The sequence below is a fragment of the Chrysoperla carnea genome, chromosome 1 (genome assembly GCF_905475395.1).
Source record: "Chrysoperla carnea chromosome 1, inChrCarn1.1, whole genome shotgun sequence".
In the NCBI taxonomy this organism is placed as follows: Eukaryota; Metazoa; Arthropoda; class Insecta; order Neuroptera; family Chrysopidae; genus Chrysoperla; species Chrysoperla carnea.
Genome location: NC_058337.1, coordinates 77,918,579 through 77,935,946, shown reverse-complemented (window position 1 = coordinate 77,935,946; position 17,368 = coordinate 77,918,579). Strand labels below are relative to the sequence as shown.

Sequence of the window (17,368 nt, the reverse complement as noted above, 5' to 3'; positions counted from 1 at the left end):
TTTTTAACTTTATTTTAAATACATAAAATCAATAATTTTGTATTTGATTAAAATTAAAATACAATTTTTGTTTTTTAATATCATTTTTTCAGATTGGTTACTTGAATTACTATAAAGGGGGTACATACATAATTCATACATTGTAAAATATCAATCGTTCGATATACGTGTATTTAGGATTACTTAAATACAAATTATTAATTTAGAACACAAAAATAACTAAATTTTGTATACAATAAACATCAAAGTCTTTCTATTATTGATAATGTTTATGTTAAATAAATTTAGTACTAAAAAAAAACTTCAAAAATTAGTTAATGTTGACAAGCAAGCAAGATATATTCGTAGTTGAGGTGGAAAATTCGAATATCACATTTACCACGTGAATGGTCGAGTTGGTAGAAGGCTTTACATGAATCCAAGAGACCCAGATTCGATCCTGATATTTGTGTATTTTTTTAAATTCTCTTTAATTAATGTTTACTCGCTATGTATTATTTTTTTTATAGTGTACGCCATTGTATCGTAAACATTATTAATAATCGAAAGACTCTGATTTTTGATTGTATACAAAATTTAGTACACAAACCATAATATTAACTTTAAAAATTGAAATTAAGTTGAAATAATTTCACATTACACTTATCGCATATCTATATGGTCGAGTTGGTAATCAATCTCTTTAATTAAAAATTTAATTTTAACTATTTTCTTGCACCAACACCAACAATACACATTGTTTTAAAGTACGTTCGATGATCACGAAAATATTAGGCTTTAATTCAGCTAAAAAAGTGTACCTCCTAATCATCTTCTTACACGTCGCTTATCTTTCATGAATCATGTTATCCCTCAATGCTATCCTTTTTTCATGTTAAAAGAAAGTTTTCAACCTTAATACTTTCAACATAACCGAAATTGTCTGTAAAAGGTATAATATAAGACAAGAAAACTTTTATAACAAAAATTACTACAAAGGAAAACTGAAAAATTATTGAACAGAAAAATTTATTACTATTAAAATATTTATGGTTTTTCACACATACAAATAGTTCAGAAACGGGTGAAAATCTTTCACAACGCGATGATAGATATATTATTACGCATACAAACCGAAGTGGTTTGGAGTGCATCACTATAGTATACCTACAGTGAAAATGAATGAAAATTTCATCGAATATAATTTTCTACTTTTTTTCTTCATTTTGATATATATCTGTTTTCTATCGTTTAATAAATATTTTCTATTTTATTACATTTTAATCTGATGATTTACTTTATAATAAAATTTGTTACTTATTTTAGTTTTTCCTATGAAAAATTTTTGATTTAAAATTTTCTATATTTAGAATTATTTTTCAATATGTATTACAATATATTTTTTTAGAAAATTTAATATTTTAACACAAAAATTGGTCCTTTTAATATTTAAAAAAAAAAAATTCTTCGTCAATCAAGCAAAGTATATTTTAGATTAACCACATTCTAAAGGATTCTGTAAAAATTTCTTCTTAATAGACAGTCAACAAACAAAAGTTCAACTGAATAACACATTTTGAATTTTTATCAAATTTTCATCTGATATTTTTCACCTAGGCATATAATTATTGACCGCAAATGCTTTGGCAATAATTGCGGAAGATATCAGCCGAAAAATTTTTGACGAACATGCACTATTTTTGTTTTCCCCGTTAGTAATTGTTTTATCAATTTTAGTTCACCATTAAAACTTTATCCCTATCCCTATCATAGCAAATATGGGGTCGTATTTTGGATTACAAAAAAAAAGATTATCTGTTATAAGAAAAACTCTCTGTTATATCGCATTATCAGAATTTGAGTTTATTCTATAAATCAGAATTCAGATTTTGCAAAACTATTACTCAATTCTTAGAGATTTTATTAATCAAAATAGCTTTGAAGACGATTCTTGTTAATAGAATTATGATACTTAAAAACATGTATAAAATTTCCTTTCAAAGTACATTATCCTTGCATATATCAATATAAATAAAAGAAAACTTTCTTTTTTATTTCTGTTCACATCTTTGAGAAAGATGTGACAATATTTTCGTAAAATATGTCAAAGTCATTTATAGAGTTTGAGAGATACATTTTTACCACACACTCACACACTTTTCGAAGTGATGGTATCCCTCTCACTATGGTATATGTTCGACAATATACAAGTGACAAGTAGAGGTACAAACTTACACATTATAAGCTGCTGTGGATGTTATATGAATGGCGTTATGCCTTCTTGTACAACACTCATACAATACAAAAAAAGTAAGCTGTCTATAACCGTCACCTTTTATTGAAGGAAAGATACATTACATTTTCCAAGTTGAAATAAACATGATAAAACGATATTAATACCTTCTACCTTATACCAATATCTTTTTCCCCGATATGTCCATTTTGAAACAAAACAAAAAAAAAAGTTCAAAAGTGAATTATTTTATTATACCTATATATTTTTTTTGGGAAAAATATATATAATTGACATTTTCGATGTCAAATATATATTATAGGTAATTTTTCTATTTTGTGAAATTGTATTTTTGATACTTCTTTGTTTGATCTTATATTTAAGGCACTACCAAAAATTACTTTCTTTTCGAACATCATTCGAGATTACTTTGTAACCCAATATAGCTAAATCAAAAAGATTTCTTAATATTCATTTTTATACCTGTAAATCGGTTAAACACCGAAAACCGACTTTGTTATATCCTCTGTTTAAGTACCCCTTTTACAACTTACCTATGATTTTTAGCGAATATATCGGCTGCTTATGTTTCGAATAATTATATGAACATTTTAACAATAGTCAAAACCAAAAACATTTAAGCATTTTTTTATGGAAATTGCTTATATTTTAACTTCGCCGCAATCAAAAGTATATCAATATTACTTATTGATATACTTAAATATTTTTGACCAAAAATCGGTCTATATTATTCTTTGATTTGTCCATTACACGGTATATAATTCATTGAAAAACTTTTATAATGTTATATTATATTTTTCGCCAAACTTCTACCAATATTACACACAAGAACAGCATATAAAAAGTTTTACGTTTTTCAACTCCCTTGAGACTCGATTTAAAACGTCAAGGGATGGTAGTTTTTTTTTGTAGGTTGTATATAATATTGATAACATGAAATGTATTTCATCGTTATGCTATTTTCACTCAATAAGTGTAACATGTGTACAGTTCAACGGGGTAAGGTTTTTATTTTTCATTCAGAATGTAAATATATAGATGAGCTTTTTATACTTTGCTTGTATGTATCCGCGTATGCTTTCATATCAACACCACTCGATTATCTATATAAGTATGTGTGTGTGTTTGTTTGTTCGCCAACCATCACCCTTCACATCACACTTAAGGGAAATCTAATGAAAATTTTTCAGGTTAAAAAAACTTTTTTATCAAATGGTTTTTGAAGTGTTTATGGATATGATCTTAGATATTTATTTTTTAACCTGTAAAATGTACAGTTATGGACAAAGATTATTCTTCGAGAAATCCTTTTGATTTGATTTTTTTACTTCATAAACAAAAATATATATGAATTATTTCAGTGCATTTCTTGAAGTTAAATATTTGTAGGCCTAAACCCTACACACTCAGTCTAACAGTCTGAGCAAGCAAACTTTTGCTCCACGAGCTTTAAAGTGATGAATACACAACCAAATGGCGTATCTGTTGCCATTTTCCAAAAATTTTAATTTGCGAACTTTCCGTCAACGAACGTACGTTTTGCCGGGTATTGGACAAAATAATTTTATAGGCGTTTTTATTAATTATCTTATTCGAATATTAAAACAAACGAGTTATCAATTTCTTCATCGAGTTGTAAATTGAAAGATTATCAAACGGCTCAAGCCCTGTAAATAAAAAACGTGACTCTTACCATCCTTCAGTGTTGCAGGGCTATCTAAAGAATACATTATTGTGCGGTTTCTATGAAATATTTGATTTGAAAATTATTGGATGATTTTAAACAATTTTTGCCTCTTGACTTTTATCGCCTGACTTCACAGTTTGTTTTGTTCTACAAACGCTGCTCTAGGGGCATTTTTTGCTGAGTCCCATAAAATAATCTAATTTGGTCTTTATACTGCTTCATTTTTTAGATTAATATAACCGTATACTTTTAATTGATTTAAAATTTAAATGCTAAAATTCGGGTAGTCTTTTAATTTTCAACCTTTCGGGAACGGCCAGGTGTTTTTTTGACAAAATAAAATCTTTAAACATACCGATTTTTTTAATAATATATGCATATCTATCCAGGTGTTTAAAAACTTCTCTTCATTTTATAAGCAGCAAATAAAGTAATCAAAAAAATAAAAATTTATACAAAATAATAATAAAAAATAAACTGATTAATGACTAATTTGTTCCCTATAGTCAGTTAACAACAACAGTAGTTTCAAAGAATTAGAGAATAAATTTAATAAAATCAACACGCAATAACTTTTATTAACAACGTTCATACAACGTACAACTGTACAGAACACATAGACCTCGAAAAAAGGAGAATATCATGTAAATTAGTGACGGCCATAAATTTTAATTATGTAAAATAATATTAAAATTAATGCACAAATGCGTTAAAAATAAAATATGATAAAGTTTTAAAAAGTTGTAGTTGGATACTTCGTTTATTTACTTTTTAAAAGATTAATAAAATTATTATATTCTTTATGAAATAATAATAATTTATTCTAAAATTAAAGCAGACGCTAAATCAATAATGACTATAAAATTTATAAAATCAGTTTCTGTCTAATTGCTTGTTTCAAGAACAAAATAAACACGCAAAATACATTTAAAAAAATTTTACCTGTAAAATAAAAACGCGTATTAGAAGTGATTGAAAAGTTTTCCGAACATTTTCAATAAAAACCGAACTTAATCAAATCGAATTAATAAAAATTATTAAATAAAATCCCTTTCAGAAATACCAACTTCCACGAATAATATGCGTATAAAAGTTGTTTGTAAGCAATTTTTTAGACTTTAAAACGAACATTTCTTTTAACGCTTAAGAAGGAGTGGAAAAAATTTAAATAGAGAAAAATATTTTAGTTTCAAATAAATTATATCTATTACAAACTATTTAGCGGCTAGACTATACAAAAATCATTTTTTATAAAAATATTAAAATTGCATTTTGATAAAAATAATAAATTTTATCCAAATTTCACTTGAATAGAAGAGAAAAAAAAATTAAGAATAATTATCGTAAATTTTAAATAAATTTAATATAATCGGTAATTTTTTTTACATTTCACTTTTGACACACTTTGCACGTGTGTGTAGTTTAATTAAATATTTGTCACCAGTGTTTTTTTTTTTTAAATTTGCATAGTTTTTCAATAAAATAAATATATCTTCATTGACAATAAATTGGTTTTAGTTTAAATAAATATAAACAACTTGCATACAATTTGAATTTTATAAAATTTAATTTTATTTAAAAAAAAAAAAAACAGTTTAATAGTTTTTTATTTTAAACATAAAATTAAAAAATTCGAATAAAATTTAAACTAATACCTACATGTAGATAGATACTCTAAATCATTAAATTGATAAACGTAGTTTTTTTGAAATTATGTACATCGAAATAGGGTAATTATTTCATAAATATTCTTATTTCCGATTGAGCCTTGTAAGTACTTTTGGGCTCGATTTATCTAACACCAATTGCTTTATAAAAAACTACTTTTCGACTGAATTTAAACAATTTTTTTCACAGACTAAGAATAGTGTTTACAATTAAATCCCAAAGTTTCAGAAATTTTACCGTTTAAAACGCGAGATAATCAAGTTCCCAATTTGACAATTTACGTCCAAATTAATATCTCAATTCTTGGATCCTCGAAATCGCGAACTTTGCAGCTGATTATTTCGCGACCTAAACAACCAGAAATTCTACAACTCTGGGTTCAAAGCTAACATTATTTTGAGTCTGAGAAAAAATATATGCCAAATCTGTCGACAAGTGCTTTCATGCTGGAAATACCTTAAACAATATAAAACGAAAGTAAAAAAAAATTATAACGGAACAACAAAATCAAACTTACATTAGACAGATGCAGATTGAGAACTTAAAATGCATAAATAAACATACTACATTAAAAACACAACTGTTATTTTGATTTTTACAATTTACAATCCAAATTAATTCTGATTTTTTTAATATACAACAATATCAATTAATAATAATTTTTAATAGATTAAAAAATGGTACGATTAGTGCCGTTTATTATTTAAATTTAATTAGGTATGGCTATATGGTACCTTATGCCCTTATTCTAAGATGACCGCCATAACTCTATCAAAGTCATGGTTAACTCCTATTTATTCTCCAATATTGCTAAAATAAGACGCATTGTTCAGAAATAAAACACTTTTTGACTTGTTTTACGAATACAATGACGAATAAATTAGTGAAAGAAAACGGGAAATAATTTGTAATTTTACTTTATAAAAATGTACATCCTACTTAGAACCATACTTTAGAACCATCATTCTTGTGAGAGAAATTCAAATTTTAAAACGGGCGTAATGTCATAGTATGTGGCTTGTCAGGCTTGTTAACATGCTGTATGGTATTTAATTATTTATGTTTTGTATGGTATTACCATGAATATATACTATAATTACTACATCCGTGGGTATTACACTTGTAGTAAACAGTACATTGAACTGTCATCAAATGACAGATCACATATTAATACGTCATCAACAGAGAGCGGCAAAAAGACTTCGTTTAAACATCTGAAAATTATTCTCTATTTTAAACAATGAATCATTTATAGTATAAAAATAACACTTTTCCTAAACAAATTACAAATAGTCCAAAAGTGTTTATTTTTGACCCGCCGGTCCCAGATACTTGCACTTATCACAATCCTGTCTTTCTTTCATCAACTTTACCACAACTTGACTTTCCTCATTTATAAATTGTAATAATAATTATTATTAAACGCATAATATTTATTTAAAAAAGAAAAAGAAGGAAACACATATTGAAAAAATATATATATGAATTTTTCTCTTTTTGTTTGGAAAATATAAAAATAAATTCACATATAATTTAAATACCAAAAACGCAATCGAGTTTTACTCAATTCCGTAACAAGTACGATGAATATACCCATACATTTTAACAATATATGTATCGAGGAACCCCTTAAATACGTTGGGTGCAGGCGGTGGTGGCGGCAGTATGTTTAAATTTTCTTTTAACCACAACTTTCCTCTCTCTGTACTTATTATAAAATGTTATTTAACAAATATATACAGGGTGCTTCAATGATATTACAATTAAATTCTTGAAGCATATTTCATCAAAAAATTTGATCAAATTTTTATTTTTTGGAATTATCATCGAAACAATTTTTTGTACTATTCACAATTGTTCGTTCAATAAATTTGACTTACAAATCAAGTTAAGTCATAATGAGAGTTTCATAAGATTGTTTGAATGGTAATTGCTAAAAATATCCCTTGTAAGTTAAAAATTAATTGAGATTTGAGATTGCAGCAATATCTAAGGAAAACTTTTCAACGTATAAAAAGTGGAAAAAATACAAAGTTGAATATAATAACTTCAGATTTTATTTAGAAAATAATTTGTGAATAAATCTCTGTGTTAACTAAAACCCTGAACATTGATTTCTTCCTATGTGTTCCTAGTCAAAAATGCATTCACAAAATAAGTTTTAAAAAAAAGCAAAGTAGATAATTTTCAAAAAGCGGATAGACGACATAATGCTTATCTAGATTGGTTGAATTATCATATATTTTGGTCCTAGAAAATTGCAAGAAATAAGCTGAAACAGTTCGAATTTTTCTGTATCGACGAAACTAGTAATAATAGCAAGTTGAGGTATCCCCTTTATGATAAAGTTGATATTACTTATCGTAAAGCTAAATGTATTTGATTAAATCTAGCTTAAGGAACCCTAGTCGATGCTTAATATCAGATTCTTCTATCGGTTGAATGAGATTTGTCAAGTGGCATGATAAAATACTTATTCTACCACGTCTTGAATTGTGTTCCATTTTTTTCCATACTAGTTTTTTTTTTAAATAAATTGGCATTACATAGTCGGTGTGGTACTGAAGTCGTGTGAGTGCGACTCCTATATTCCACACGACTAACTTCCCGGAGGGGGTAAACATTAAAAAAAAGGTCTTGTTAGCCTTCATAGATTATTCTTCGAACACGTACTGCAGCTTATGCTGGAACGATCATTATCTCCATAGATAAATGATGTGTTTTATCCATTTTTCAGATTCTGTTTATTCAGTTTTTTCCATTTTTTTATTGCCATTAAAAAACGGCTCAGCTAATTCTGGTGAAAATTTGACCTTTCAGTTTTTTAAATACGCGATTATGCATCGAATAAGATTAGTCACGTGTTAATGTCATAACTGGTTCGCGAGATAATCGAGGCGAAAGAATCCGAACGAACACACAGATACATCATATTGAAAAGATTTAATTCGGTTATTGCGGCCTTGAAACCGCGGAAATATGTAAAAATGAAGATTTTCAAAATCGGCTCCGTAACACATTAATCGGCATTAATCGGCTCATCTACATTAACTTCCTCTGGGAAGTTAATAATGTTATGGATACTACATATGACCACTCTGTACATATTAAACAACAAAGATAGCATTCGGAGTAGAATAATAATAATATGAGAGTGCGTGTTGGTAAACAATTGTGAATTGGAGTTTATTACTTTATATACGACAATAAATTGTTTATTTTGTTGAAATAACAAACGCTATTTTCATATATTAGTTTATTATTATTATTGTAGATTATTTATTCTTTGTTTTATGTTTATATGTATATATAAATGTTTGGATTGTAATTCGGGGGTTAAATTTACTCGACCACCTCACTTTCTCTCTCTCTATCTTTCTCCGTTAAAACCCACGCTTCTATGTCTTTTACTTACGCTTCAAAATCTTTCTCGTTATTGTAAATGTAAGTAGACTTTAATATTTATTAAGGCGCCAAGTTTTATGTAAAGATTTTATAAAACAAAGAAATTTTCATGCATTCATATAAGATAATTAATTGCGAGCTAATTACGAAATTGTTGGTTTTTTCCATCAATTTAGTATCATGGTTTTCAAATAAATCAAGTTATAATAATCACAGCAACTGACCTTAAAAGTTTCTTACAGAATAAAAAATATTAATTAAAAATAATTCAATACTGCCGTCAAATATCTTAATGTAATCCCATTAAATCAGAAAATTAAAAAGTTATTGGGTCAGTAATAATAAACTACCTGATTTTTTCGTTTATTTATTTCCATCTACGCGATTGATGATTCTACTCGGTATCGAAATGGATATTTATTTGACAAAACTCAACAGTACTTCTTTTTTTAGACATTACTGCCTCTAGTATCTCTTTCTTACTATAATAATAGAAATTAATTTACAATAGTCTCATCGAGAGTATCTAACTTGTTTTTGATACCTAATATGTACTACCAACAGAATCAGCAGTTATTAGCCCCTGGACACATAAAATAAACATTGAAATAGGGATGGGTAAAATCGAAATTGTAATTGAACAATAGGCGATCGGACTAAATTTTCTTTTTTGTCACTCTGGATGAAGAATTCTCACTTCACAAATAGACTTGTGAAGATGGTTTTTAAAAATATTTACATATTTAGTATGCAAGATATGAACGTTTTAAATTCCTAATTAAACAAAGAGGAAGCTAACCACTAATGACGTCATACGTGGGTATCGCCATAAAACTTTGTTTTGCTAAAAAGATATGGGCAACTTTTGAATGCACTCTTTGATTGCTTATAACTTATTCGTTGTTGAATCAATTTTAATTTCACTTTCAAATGTAGTTATTGTATCAAGTCTAGTATTAAATTTTTATGGGTAATAAGGACAATTCGGCATCAGGATTATCCCCTATTAGTGAATGATAAGATACTCATTTGATGTTTGATGAAACATCATCAAGTTCCATTCGTTAACTGTGGAAGTAAAAACTATTTACGATTTACTGAAAACCACGATAATGAAATATTTCTATTATCTAATAAATGACACAAATTATTTTCTTAAATAATAGATTTTTGTCATCGCATGTAAAATGAAAATTGTCTATAATCAAACGGAAAACATTACTAGTACTTTTTTCTTTTTTTAATATTTTTTATTATTAACTTTTGATAAAATGATAATAATTTTTATGTTAAATAATATCGAAATTAATTGAAATTATTATTAAGTATGTATAACAATAATAATAATAATAATATTCAAAACAATAAAATCTGAATATTTCTCATTAAATTTTTCAGTAAAATAAACAATTTGAAAATAGCGTGGAAAAGCATCATATTTTCAATATTATGATTTTCTTCAAACAATTTTCTCCCATTTTAATTTTTTTTTTTTTTTAACTGGAATAAATTATTATTTTATTTTATTACGTTTTATATAATAAATGTTTTTTACATTTTCTTAAATATATATTTTTCGTAATAAGTAAAATTTTCCCCATTTAAAATAATACTACACAATTTTCTATCTAAAAGTCAAAGTTTAAATATTTCAAACTATCTCTGCTTTTTTATACCGGATGTCAAATTGGAAATTATTCCGTATTTCAATATTTATAAAAGTATTTTTTAAATGAACTTAACAAGTATGTCGGTTTAATAAAGAGACATTCGGTATTGAGGTGAAACAATAATTAAAATGAGAAAAATTGGTAAAATAAACAAAATTTTAATAAATCTTGAAAAAACACAGCAAAAACTATTGGTTGAGAAAATAATTATCCCTAAAAGAAAAAACCAAAATTCGTTATAATTATGGTTTTTCCTTGTAAGATTTTGAAATTATTTGGACTGATTTTTTTTCAATATTTTTTGTAAATAGTGTAAATAATTTCAAAATTCAAATGATTGTCTTCCCCTCGCATTGTGGACTTTTAAAATAATTTACATTGAATTTTTATTAATTTTTATATTGCTTGTTATTTATTATTATTTTTTTTATTGATTATAATTAACTATTGTTTGAAATAATAATAAACTCACTGCAGCCGTTGTTGGCATTGCAGATGGGGTCGCTGGAGGCTCGATCGGGAACTTCCTATTCAAGTTTGGCTCAGACGAGAATAATCGCACTCGTGAGCGTACAATCAAGAGTGAGCCTTCAACCCCAGAACGATCTACTTCATCCTCTGGTTTTGCTTGCCCACTTTGCGAGGTATCAGTATCATCCCTGTTAGGAATACGACAACACATCGACGTCCATTATCCTAGAGATAGTCCGGTATGCCCGGTAGTCACATGTGCAAGACGTTTCACACATCCAAATTCAGTGCGTAATCATATGCGTTTAAAACATCCAACTGAATGGGATCAAATGAAAGCGCTTAAATGGAGTTATGGTTCAACGGTTTTTTAAAATTTGAGAAAATACCTTCTTGATAGAAAAAAATGTTTTGAAATCGATTTTTTTGGTATCAATCTAAGTCATTTATTTAAATTTTTTTTTAATTTAAAATTATTTATTTTTGTTTTTATAAATTATTTTTGACTGATTTAATTTTTTTTTTAAATTAAATTCCCACCTAAATTTTTGTGCTATTTAATTAATTAATATATTTTAAAATTCCTATTTTGTTTTTTAAAGTTTTATGTTACCTAATGTTTGAAATTTTTTTTACAATAAAAAGTCGTCACCCTTTATTAAAATATTGCATGGTGAAAAAAAAAACAATTTTGTGAAGTCAAAATAAACACTTAAAAAATTCAAGACTGTGTATAAATTTTGAAAAAATATTTAAAATTAAAAATGACTCTTAAAATTTAGTTTAGTTAGCTCAAGTGCTTTATTAAGTAGAAATAATCAAACTGAAAATAAATTTAAAAAAAAAAAAAAAACATAATATCAATATAATTTAATAATTAATATATATATTTAGGTTTTTTGTAGAATACGATGAATCGCTCCTATTTCCCCTAAGTCCCACAACTAATTATTATCTAACTATTTGTATTTACATTACTAATGAAAAATTTTGTGATATTTTTGTAAATTAAAAAAATCCTATAAAAGTATTTTTTGCAAAAAAAAATTATTTTGTATTCACCAAAAGAAAAAAATTAAAAAAAGTATTATTTATAAAAATTTAAGGTTCTGAAATACAAATAATTAGAAACTTTTTTTTATTATTATTTGTAAAGAAAAAATAATAATTAAAAACTATCAATATATTGTTAATTATTCTTAACACTTAATGACTATATTAGGAACATACCAAATTTGTGAAAGAGGCAAAAAATTCCTGATAAAAAGAGCATTTACTTGCAAACATTATTTCATAGATTAATTTTATAACTGAACATTTTTGCTTTGTTGTACAAAAAAGGACCTTTTTGAAAACGCTATATCAAAATAGAATAATAATTTCAGTACTTAAAAACCGAATTATAAAAACACGTTTTCGAAAATGTCTCTTTTTTTTTGAAAACTGATAATTATGTATGTGAAAACGCGAAAAAAGCAATAAGAGTGCCCTTTGATTAATTTGATTTGAAAACTATAAAATTCAAAAAAAAATCGTGTGATATCTAAAAGTCACTTTAAGAATTCCAAAGATTTTTTCATAAATTCTAAATTCAGTATTGTTTTACTTAAATTTTATTTCTAAATTTTATACTTTTAGATAGTGGTACATTGGATTACATACCTAAGAAATCTCTATATTTCAAACTTAGTATCGATATTTTGTTTTCTGTTATACTTATGCTTTACTTTTTGGAAGTATAATTTTCAATTTACTATTTATTAAACACTTTCATTGTCGGTTTATCAAATAATTGCAAAATCTTACGAAAATATCATAATTTTTATAAAAAATTCACTCTTTTTTTGATCTTATTCACCCAAATTTAATTTTTTTTTTCAGAAGAAATTAATTTTTAATGAAACTAATTTTCGATGATAATCCTATAGACCACTATTTTTGTATTTATCAATGAATGATTTCCAAAAATTAAATTTTTTTAAATGATCTCGAAAAATTAACTTTAATCGAAAAAAAAAAAACTATTTCGTATAGATCAAAGAGGTAAAAAACTAACAATTTTGGTGAATAAAATTTTTTTTAAATAATTCACACATTCCTTTAATTTTCAGTATTATTAGAATATATAAATATATATAAATATATTATATTTAAAAAATAATAATAAAAAAAGATAAAAAATATTTTGTCAATTAAATTTTTAGACAAGTGCATTATATATTATATGTCTGTACATTGCCAAGAAAATATGAAGAAAAAAAAAACAATTTTACTAATGAATATTTTATTTTAGATATTGAGATTGATGACAAATAAAAAAAAAATTAATAAAAAACTTAAAAAAAAATATTTAAAAAAAGAAGTTAGTTTTTAGTACAGACCTTCCTATCTGCACCTTATTTTAGTTAAAAATAAAGAAAAAACTGTAGTATTGTAAGATAATAATCTAGTTTATAATAATCATATCCTATTTTGTCATTGTGATTGAAAAATAATAAAATAATAATAATTTTTTTCATTTTGTTTTTTCACTTTTCTGTTTATATTCATTTTCTTTAATTTTTTGTTCTTTTTTCTTTTGTTTGAAGTACAGATTTGGAAAAAAATAAATTATTTATAAATAGTTAGGTAGAGCTGAATGTATATATAATAATATGTTTACGAATCAAATAGAAGTTTATTTTATTAGAAAATAGACTGCGAAAGAATTTTATATTTATCAGATCTTTGTTAATATGTTGCATGCAAGAAGGGTATATAAATAAATAGATACGTTATTTAAAATGTTGTACAAATAAACTGACGGGTCACATAGTTATCGCTGTCGTTAATTTAACTTATCAACAATGAGAAACAATTCTTTTAAATAAAACCTAATATTATATAAAAGTAATAAACGATTTTCAATCGATTTTATTTACTTTTAATATTCATATTTACCATTATATTTTGGTTTGTAATTTTTTTTTTTTTTTTTGTAGTTAGACAAAAAAGATTTTTTTTAAGAAAACATTAATAAACTACTACTTGTGAGACATGTTACGATCATACGATCATACTCCACCCATTTATGCCAAAAGAAAATGCACTATGTATAATTACATATCTATTTATTTATATATCTTAAGCTTACATGTGTCCTTTTTTTCCTTTTTAAAAAACACGAAGGTAATTAATTTTTTTCCAAATCAGTATATTAAATTTAGAAAAAAAGAATTTATATAATTATATTTGCATTTATATATTATTACAATAAATATTTAAAAATAAATAACAATTTTCCAAAGTAAATGTTGTGTGTTTTTATTTACAAAAAATCTATTTTAAAATAATCTTCATAATTTTTATTTGCACACAAAAAATCGCAAGATTGGTAGAGTTTCTTTAATATATAATACTATCTCACTTATTTAATAACAATAACACTCATGATATCTCTCTCTCATGCAAATGTCAAAAAAAAAAAAAATAATTGTTTAAAAATAATAAAACAAAAGCTATCAAAATCAAAGCAAAAAACACAAAAAACCAAAAAAGTTGAACCTATTATATGTTTCTAGTTTCACGACGTTCTTTCGACATTCGAGTAAGAGCTACAGATCCGAGACCATGTCCGAAATGTGGTAAAATCTATCGATCAGCGCATACACTACGAACACATTTAGAGGATAAACATACTGTATGCCCTGGTTATCGATGTGTGTTATGTGGAACAGTTGCAAAAAGTCGAAATTCATTACATTCGCATATGTCACGTCAACATCGGGGTATTAGTACCAAAGATTTACCAGTACTACCAATGCCATCACCATTCGATCCAGAATTAGCAAGTAGATTATTAGCAAAAGCTGGTGTAAAAGTTAGTGCTGCGGAATTACGTGCACGTGCATCACCAACTGGCCCACGACGCACCGATGTGAAATTAGATGCAAAGAGTGTATATTCTGGAGCACCGTCGGAAGCTGGTAGTTCAATATGTGGTGATAATGACCCAGAAGATTTAACGGTATCACACTCGCGATATGGAAGTAGTATGTTGGATGCCATGTCACCACCGTTAAATCATTATAATACAACAATTACCAAGGTAAGTTCGAGTAAACCAAATTCAACAAGTCAAGCGATTGCTGCCAAGAGTATAGATTCGATAGCACAGAATCTGTCTTCGAAAGAACCATCGTATCCATCTCCATTAGCACCGCATCCTGGTGTTCCACAATCAAGTACTACAACCGGTTCACAAATATTAGATACATACTTACAATTTATGGCTGAAAATGGTTTGAGTATGATGTCAACGGAACAAGCAGCGGCAGCAGTCCATGCAGCAAAAATAGCTCAATACAATGCAATGGGGCTAGATAAAGTAACACAACAACATTTCCTAGAAAAAATGCAACAACAAATGCATGTAGCAAACGATTTTTCAATGAAACGGACTACTTCTTCATCACAAGATGAAAATATACGTAGAGACGACACACCAACTGGTCCTGAAGATATGGTTATTAACGATCGAAATCGTGGTGATGACAGTGGTGGGGGTAATAATAATGATAGGGGAGGGGGATTGGGAGTGGGGGGTAATGGCGGTGTAACAAACGATCATATAGACGATGGTGATACATCCCCAGGTGAAGATGAGTATAGTGATGAAGAAGCAGAACATGGGGAAGTTTCACCATCAAAAACTGGCGATTAAAAATGAACTGCATTGAGCCTATTTTTTGTAAAAAGCTCAGTAAGGCGTGTATCTCATGATATGCATGCATGCGCATGAGAAATATGAATGGCTGTGAATATACAAAAAAAATAATAATTTCTGCTGCATTCTTTCCGTCTTACTAAACGAATTTCTTAATGTAGTTCTTAAAAAAAATATGGCCAGTTTTATTTGTTAGAATTTAAAAAAAAAAACTCTCCTCCCAATCCAAAATTTGATTTTGTTGTAAAATAAAACCAAGAACGTAACGGCCGATTTTTTACTATAAAATAGTAATTATGTTTAAGATTTATGAAGAATACTTCGAATTTATTGGAAAATACAATGTGTATACAATCATTCTCAGAAATATTGAAACATAGAAAGAATTCCATCCAAACTACCTCTTTAGTTTTTAAAATAAACGAAGAATTTTTTTTAAAGAAAGAAAACTAAATAATTCCATCCGTCTACCTCAAAGTAAAATAAAGAAAATATTACATTTTTTTATTGTTTTATGTTAAAATAATAATTTCATTACACAATTTTTCATAATATAATTAATATAAGGAGCAAAATATTTTTTGCTCGACCAAAACAAAGCATACACAAATATTATTAAAATTGAGTATACGGTACTATTTTAGGGACATTTAGACACAATTTTAAAAATTTAAACTTAGATAAATAATTATTAAAAAAAAAAAAAAAAAAAAAAAAATTCACCATAAAAAGCAATTATTATTAAGTGTCTATAAGAAAAAAAAAACTTTCGTTAATATTTTCGTTAATTTAGAGAATATTTTAAAATACATTTTTTTTCTTTTTTCTAAATAAGTATAGCAGACAAATAACAAAAAAATAGTTTATTTTTTATATTCATTGCATTCCAATCTACTGATGTTACAATATTTTTACCTTCATACTTTTAAAGAATGAAAAGACCATCATAGTTTTTTTATAGTTTTTTTCCAGAATTTTTCTTTTCCGTTTTTATGTACATAAAATACTAAACAGCATAGAGAATTTTTACTTTTTATTAACATGAAATTATTTAATTTATTTTTCATTAATTTATGAGATAAGGCATCGGTCTTTTATTATTTTCTAATTAACAATATAGCATCTCCATTTACTTAATAAAAATAAGTCATAATTTTTAAATTATAAAACACACAAGCAATTGAACGAATACGCTGATGTTAATTTCTCAGTATACAATGCAATATTATAAAAATAAATACTGTCTGTGATGTCTGCTACTAATTTAAAGAGTATTAAAAAAACTGAAAATACAAAATTATGTCACGTTAGTTTTGTAGAGAGTCGGTTGTTTTTTCTTTTAATAATGCACTCCAGTTCAATCACCTTCATTAAAATTTTATTACATTTTTATTTCATGTGACATATTTCAGTTGTTATATTAGCTAAAAACAATTCTATATTACACTTTCATAAATAGATGTCCGCATACTTTTTTCAAGAAAAATGTATTTTAAGAATTATTCTCAAAGCATATGTGTTGTTTTTTA

General features: G+C 26.1%; 1 protein-coding gene across 1 annotated transcript in view; it reads left to right on the top strand.

The window, feature by feature from the left end:
• The window catches only part of LOC123305409 (protein abrupt), a 35,893-nt gene extending 19,662 nt beyond the window's left edge, over positions 1 to 16,231 (top strand). Inside the window, exon 5 of the mRNA XM_044887115.1 lies at positions 14,695 to 16,231. Coding sequence (XP_044743050.1) covers positions 14,695 to 15,836 — 1,142 coding nt within the window. The 3' untranslated portion in view covers positions 15,837 to 16,231. The remainder of the gene's footprint in view (positions 1 to 14,694) is intronic.
• Positions 16,232 to 17,368: the final 1,137 nt, after the last annotated feature.